The sequence below is a fragment of the Mus caroli genome, chromosome 8 (assembly GCF_900094665.2).
Source record: "Mus caroli chromosome 8, CAROLI_EIJ_v1.1, whole genome shotgun sequence".
Taxonomy (NCBI): domain Eukaryota; kingdom Metazoa; phylum Chordata; class Mammalia; order Rodentia; family Muridae; genus Mus; species Mus caroli.
The window spans coordinates 63598015-63604959 of NC_034577.1; the positions used below are offsets into that span (position 1 = coordinate 63598015).

General features: G+C 53.9%; 1 protein-coding gene across 1 annotated transcript; it reads left to right on the top strand.

The window, feature by feature from the left end:
• Positions 1–1248: 1248 nt before the first annotated feature.
• Gtpbp3 (GTP binding protein 3, mitochondrial) lies at positions 1249–6577 on the top strand. The gene is made up of 9 exons (XM_021170335.2): positions 1249–2137; positions 2368–2615; positions 2725–2811; positions 3648–3850; positions 4209–4281; positions 4381–4524; positions 4738–4903; positions 5380–5658; positions 5844–6577. The coding sequence occupies exons 1-9, from the start codon at positions 2085–2087 to the stop codon at positions 6067–6069; spliced, it is 1479 nt and encodes a 492-aa protein (XP_021025994.1). The 5' UTR covers positions 1249–2084; the 3' UTR covers positions 6070–6577.
• Positions 6578–6945: the final 368 nt, after the last annotated feature.

Consider the following 6945-nt stretch of genomic DNA (forward strand, 5'->3'; position numbering starts at 1 on the left):
GAGTCCAGCTAAAGGGCACGGCTGGTGTGACTCAATCAGTAGATCGCTGGCCCAGCCCGGAGCTACCAGCCCTGCACTCAAGAGGCAGAAAGATCCGGATTTCAAAGCCATCCTCAGAGGCCACATAGCAAGTTCATGATCACCCCAGGCTTCCAAGACACTGTGTCAAAAAAGGGTGGACCAAGCTGTTGAGATGGCCCCGCGGTTAATAGCACTTGTAGCTCTTCTCAAGGACCAGGGTTCGGTTCCTGCACCTACACTTGCCTGTAACTCCAGAGCCAGGGAATGCTAAATATGCCCGACACCAAAGCTAAATAAATAGTTAAATAAAAAAAAGGCCTCAAAAAATAAGCCCACTGATTATACGAATTTCAGATAAACTGGTGTGTTCTGACAACTACACACAGAAATGTTGTTTGTCTGAAACTTTTATTTTCTGGGTGATCCTAGGTGGGAAGGGAGGATGCCAAAAGTCCAGCTTGCTGGGAAATGCTCAACTACGAAGCTAAGTCTGATCCCAGATTTTTAAAGAATGTTTGTTTGTTGTGGGCAGGAGCTCTTTGCCGTGTGTGGAGGTCAGAGGTCAGACACCTGTGGAAACTGATCCTTTCCACCACGTGGGTCCAGGGGATTGAACTCAGGTCGTCAGACTTAGAAGCAAGCACCAAAACCCACAGTCCTGATCTCCCAAGTTTTCCCACTTCAGAGTGGCCCACCCTGAAGTCCTGTGAGCACTTAGTAGGTAATGAGCACTTGCTCTAAACGTGTTAAGATGGAACCACGGGGGCCAGGGAACTGGTGGCGCATGCCTTTAATCCCAGCACTTGGGAGGCATGTGGATTTCTGAGTTCGAGGCCAGCCTGGTCTACAGAGTGAGTTCCAGGACAGCCAGGGCTACACAGAGAAACCCTGTCTCGAACAAAACAAAACAAAAAACAAACACACAAACAAACAAAAAAGATGGAACCACAGGAGATGGACAACGTCACTGTCCCTGTTTCACAGACTGAAAGTAGGGCAGATGGGAACCTGAGGGCTTTGCGACTATACTGTACCAGGCAGTTTTAACTAAAGAGCGCCCGCCCGCACAAGTCGAGAACCAGAGAATTGGCAGTGCGAGGGCGCTCGCGAAGCCCCGCCCGCCCTGAACCTGGTATTCGAGCCTGCTCCTTTACCCCGTAGTTCAGCGCTGTCCCGGGTTAACCCGAAGGTAACTCGAGGCCCCAGGATGCCTATCCCGGAGCACACATCGGACCTGCGGCCAACCGGGACCCCGGAGAGGGCGGGGAAGCCAGGGCTGGAGCTGGGCTGGAACCGCCTGAAAGGCTTCCTTGCCTGGGGATGGCGCCTGGCTAAAGATATTTGCCCAGGAGCTGCAGCTGGCAAAGATGGGGTAGCGGGGGATCAGTGAAGAGACACAAGAAGGGCCAGGAAGAAACTTCCCAGAAGTTTGGACCAGATTTTCCCTGACCTAGGGCGTGGCTTCTCCCGGAACTCATCCCCTGCAGTCACTAAGATGCTTTGAGTTTTCTGTCTCTAACTGGGTGTAGAATACCCAAGACCCCACCCCCCTCGTGATGGTGAAAGGACAACTTGCACAAGTCTGGTCTCCTTCACTAAGCTGATCCCGGGGATAGAACTCAGATTGTCAAGTTTGGCAGCAAGTGCCTTCTGCGCTGCCTTTCATGGACGTTACAGTCGGAGCGCACACATAGCTTCTTAGCTTCTCTAAGAATACGGAATGGGCACAAGGAAAAGAAGGGCTCGAACCACCGCTGAGATATATCCTGCATTTTCGTCCTCCCACTAGTGTGTCAGATACCTGTTGCTCTAGGAACCGAAAACTTTGCTCTGTGTTTCCGCGGGACACTCTTGCGATGTACACACCCGCATCCCAACTTCGTTTCCCTTGGATCAGCCAATAGGAATCAAAATCTATAGATAAAGGGCGGGACCTCCTATAGGCGATCCAATGGTAGTTGAGAGTCGTACCGCTAAGTCACATCGCAAAGGGGCAGGACTTTCTTCCAGAACTTGAAGCCCTGCAGGAGTGTCGGCCAAGGTGCTTGCAAAATTAGAAATCCATGTGGCGTGGGCTGAGCGCCCTGGTGACCCATTCGGCGTTGGCGCCCCTAAGGTGAGTGGCACGGACCCGCTGTCACGCGCGAGACGTTGCTTTAGGCCCCAGGTTTGCCCCTGAAGTTCCAGACCCCGTTCCTCCTCCCGGAGCTGCCGTGTCCTTCCGAGCCCATCGCCTGGCCGCCGTTCGTACAGCTTGGGCATCAAAGGGTGACCATCCCTCTGTCCATGTTCACCCCGAGGCTCGGCTTTCTGGTTGCGCTTACTCGTTTCCTTTCCGATCTCCAGGCTGTGCGCACGCTGCAGTACCAGTGCAGAGTCCTTAGTCCCCAGCAGCACCATCTTCGCACTCAGCTCCGGCCAGGGACGCTGCGCCATCGCAGTGATCCGCACCAGCGGTCCAGCTAGCGCGCTCGCGCTCCGCAGCCTCACAGCGCTCCAGGAGCCGCCTCCTGCCCGCAGAGCCTGCCTGCGCCTTCTCCGCCACCCGTGCTCCGGGGAGCCACTGGACCGCTCACTCGTCCTCTGGTTCCCAGGTGAGGGGCCGGATCCGGGAGCCCACGGCGCTCGTATCTGGGTCTCAGTCCCCTCCAGGAGTCAGCCCGGGTCGTTCCCATCCCCTAACTCTGCTTTTTTCCATACAAGGACCCCAGAGTTTCACGGGTGAGGATTGCGTGGAGTTTCACGTACACGGAGGTCCTGCGGTGGTCAGCGGTGTCTTGCAGGCATTGGGTGAGGCTCTGTTGAGTGGCACTGTTCCTGGGAGAGACTAAAAGGTATTGGGTATAGACTGCAAAACACATTGTCCTTTGGGAGAAGAGATGTATCATATTAACCCAGGCCTTCTAGATGACTCTGCCAGTAAAGGTGGTTGTTGCCAAATGTGAACTTGAGTGGTGAAAGGTGAGAATTGAATCCTGCAGGCTGTCTTCTGACTTCCTGGTGTGTCACACACACACACACACACACACACACACACGCAGAGACTTCAGCATGGGGAGGACTTTGAGGAAAGCTCAGGCTCAAGTGCATGTTTGCTGGTGGTGGTTTGAAGGAAGGGCTAAGTCCTATTCAGGGAGTTGATGAGTAGCTGGTACGATGGTACCAGCGTACAACCAGGCTTCCTGTGATTTCTGGGTGGTGGGGATAGGGAGGGTCTTGCCTTTTCAGAAAGAATTGTGTGACTTTGACTTAATGTGTGTTCATCCAACAAGTTTGCCACAGGAAGCCCCTGATGGCCAGCACTCTGTCAGTCTGGGGCCTGCGTGTGTAATCAGCACTGATGGGGAGGGGCAACTGCAGGTGACCTTAACAGCTTGCTGGCCTGGGTTCTAAGAGAGATATCTATATCCCCCAGATGGGGTGCCCTGGTCACACGCAGTAACTGACCCACTAGGGTCCAGCCCAGAGAATCAGTAAATTCCTGTGATTCCTTACAGGATCAGGGGACCCTGAAGAAGTTATGTCACCTGAAAACACACCTGGGGTTTGGTTCGTTGCTCTGCTGGATGTCACCTGCCATTGGATGGGGACTTAAGGAGCTTAGACCTTGTGATGCTTTCCTGCAGGTAGTGTGCCAGGACTGCGGCCAGCCGAGGCCGGAGAGTTCACCAGGAGGGCATTTGCCCATGGCAAGCTGAGCCTGACTGAAGTGGAGGGACTGGCAGATCTTATCCGTGCAGAAACCGAGGCCCAGCGTCGACAGGCTCTGAGGCAGCTGGATGGGGAACTGAGCCAGCTGTGCCAGGGCTGGGCAAAGACTCTCACCAAGGCAAGGCCGCATGTTCACCCATTCATGTGTTCTCTTTTTTTCTTTAAGATTTATATTACTTATATTGTTTATTTTGTGTTTATGAGTGCTCTATTTGCTTGTATGTCTGCATACCAGAAGAGGGCATCAGATCCCATTACAGATGGTTGTGAGCAACCATATGGTTGCTGGGAATTAAATTCAGACTTCTGGAAGAGCAGCCAGTGCACTTAAACCAACAAGCCATCTCTCCAGCTCCATCCATGCATTCTTTAGAGAAAGTTCTAGGCCTGTGAGAGGCCAGTCTGGTTGTGTAGATCAAGCTGGAGTTAGAACTGAAACTGAGAGAGCACCTGTGACATCTTCCTCTCCTCCCCAGGCTCTGGCCCATGTGGAAGCCTACATTGACTTCGGAGAGGATGATAATTTGGAAGAGGGTGTGTTGGAGCAGGGTATGTCTGATTTTGGGGGAGGTGGGGCTGGCATTCAGCCCCCCCTGAGACCTTGCTGATTGCTCCCCCCCTCCCACCCCTGCCTTTTCCCTCTCACAGCGGACAAAGAAGTTCGAGCCCTGGAGGTGGCACTGGGTTCCCACCTGCGAGATGCTAGGCGTGGACAAAGGCTCCTCTCGGGGGCAAATGTTGTGGTCACTGGACCTCCCAATGCGGGCAAGAGCAGTCTGGTGAATCTACTCAGTATGTGGGGTTCAGGAAAGGATGGGGTGGGCTTCTTCTGGGCAGGGGTGCAGCATCCTAGGGGTGCTAGACGCCTCCTCCAGCTGCAGCTTCCTGGACACTGTGGTGGCCCCACTGGTAGCTCAAAGCTACGAGAGTGGCAGACAGCACCTCCTGAAAGTGAGGGCTTTTACCTCCACTCTGGTTCTTAATCACACTGTCCCTGCCATTCAGGCCAGAAGCCAGTGTCCATCGTGTCCCCAGAGCCTGGGACCACCCGTGACGTGCTGGAGACTCCCGTGGACTTGGCTGGGTTCCCTGTCTTGCTGAGCGACACTGCAGGACTTCGGGAAGGCGTGGGCGCTGTTGAGCAGGAGGGTGTGCGCAGGGCCCGCCACAGGTAGGTGGAAGGCTTAGAATGTGGTGGGCGACCAGTGGCCTTTTCTCCGCATGAGTCGATTTCATGGAGGCTTCGTAATTTGAAGAGCAATCTTGGCCTGTGTCCCTTGGTCCTCCTCCCCCCACCCCCAATCTCGTCACTCCTCAGGCCACCTCACAACACTCACAGCCTGCCCCCTTCTGTGCCCTGCCCTGCTTTTCATCCTTCTTCCCTTGACCATGCTCTCAACAGTTCTGCCAGGTCTCCACAGAAGCCATGCCCCGCCCCTTTGCAGAGTCCCACTTGTGCAGGCTCTACCCCACCTCATCTGCCAAAGTCCTGCCCATATACCAGACAATGGCATCTGCTCTGCCTTTTGCTCTGAGCCACGCCTTACAGAGGTTGTTCATCCCTCAACTGAGTTGCTCCTCTGAGCAGCACCCACAGTGCCTTCACAGGATCCTCCATGGTTATGCTTCATGGTCCTTCCTCCACAGGCTGGAGCAGGCTGACATCATTCTGGGGGTGCTGGACGCCTCCGACCTGGCCTCCTCATCCAGCTGCAGCTTCCTGGACACTGTGGTGACCCCACTGCTAGCACAAAGCCAAGACAGCGGTGGGCAGCGTCTCCTGCTGCTGCTCAACAAATCTGATCTGCTGTCTGCTAATGCCCCAGCCTGCGACATAGCCCTGCCTCCTCACCTGCTCCTGTCCTGCCACACGGGAGCCGGGATGGACGGCCTCCTGCAGGCCCTGAAGACAGAGCTGGCTGCAGTGTGAGTTCCCCTCACCCACCTTCAGCTTCATCAACCAAGTTCAGATGTAAACAGAGTTGCTGGCTTTGGGGCTCACACCTATCCCTCAGCCTCAGTTTCTTTCTCTCTCTGCAAAAAAAAGGTTTCCATGGGAGGTCTTTTTCCAAAAGTGGCTGAGTGAGACAGCTAGGTCTTGTCTTTGGCAGGTGTGGGGACCCATCCACAGGACCACCGCTCTTGACCCGGGTCAGGCACCAGTACCACCTCCAGGGCTGCCTGGATGCCCTGGGCCACTACCAGCTGGCCACAGACCTGGCTCTGGCGGCCGAGGCCCTGCGCCAGGCTCGGAGACAACTAAACCACCTCACAGGTGGAGGGGGAACGGAGGAGATCCTGGATCTCATCTTCCGGGACTTCTGTGTAGGCAAGTGAGGTCCAGAGCCTGGGACTCAGCCTCAGAGTTCCCACAAGGGCATGATCCAAGATGGCAAACCTAGCAGAGGGCAGGAAAGCACTGGGGGTCTGCAGCCCTCCACAATGAGGAGAGAGACATGGATCAGGGATCTGACAGGGATACTTCCTCATCCCCGATGTTGGGATTAAGCATCACCTTGCCAAGTGCCTGTATGATGTAATGCTGAATGTGAAACCTGTGCATGTTATATGCTGAGCCACGACAGTGTAGCCCTGTGTAGCCCTGGCTGTCCTGGAACTCACTCTGTAGACCAGGCTGGCCTCGAACCCAGAAATCCGCCTGCCTTTGCCTCCCAAGTGCTGGGATTAAAGGCATTTCATTTTTAATTACCAAAGGAGAATGAAGAGTTCAGGAAATCCAGAAGCGTGTGTCCACAAGGATCAGTCAGCCTTACCTTCTAGAACTTTGCTGACGTGTTTCTATTTATGGCATCGATTGCTAATTAAATACATTTTTTTATTTTTACTTGTGTGGTAGCATGTGGTACCTGGAATGAGTATTGCTGTGACAGTTTCATCCAAGTATCTCCTGTGCTTTGATCATGCCCTTCCCTTATCTCACTTGCTCAGTCCCTGCTCTCACTAATCCCCTTCCTTTCCTTTTCTTTTCGTTTTCTTTTCTTTTTGGTTTTTCGAGACAGTGTTTCTCTGTATAGCCCTGGCTGTCCTGGAACTCACTTTGTAGACCAGGCTGGCCTCGAACTCAGAAATCTGCCTGCCTTTGCCTCCCAAGTGCTGGGATTAAAGGCGTGCAGCACCACTGCCCGGCTTCTTTTTTCTTTTTGGTTTTTTGAGACAGGGTTTTTCTTTTCTTTTTTTTCTTTATGTTTTTTA

Excerpts from the sequence above, each read along its gene's own strand:
- Gtpbp3 (XM_021170335.2), top strand. The coding sequence starts at position 2,085 with ATGTGGCGTGGGCTGAGCGCCCTGGTGACCCATTCGGCGTTGGCGCCC. Across the intron at positions 2,138-2,367 it reads TCGGCGTTGGCGCCCCTAAG|GCTGTGCGCACGCTGCAGTA; the intron begins GTGAGTGGCACG and ends TCCGATCTCCAG. Across the intron at positions 2,616-2,724 it reads ACTCGTCCTCTGGTTCCCAG|GACCCCAGAGTTTCACGGGT; the intron begins GTGAGGGGCCGG and ends TTTCCATACAAG.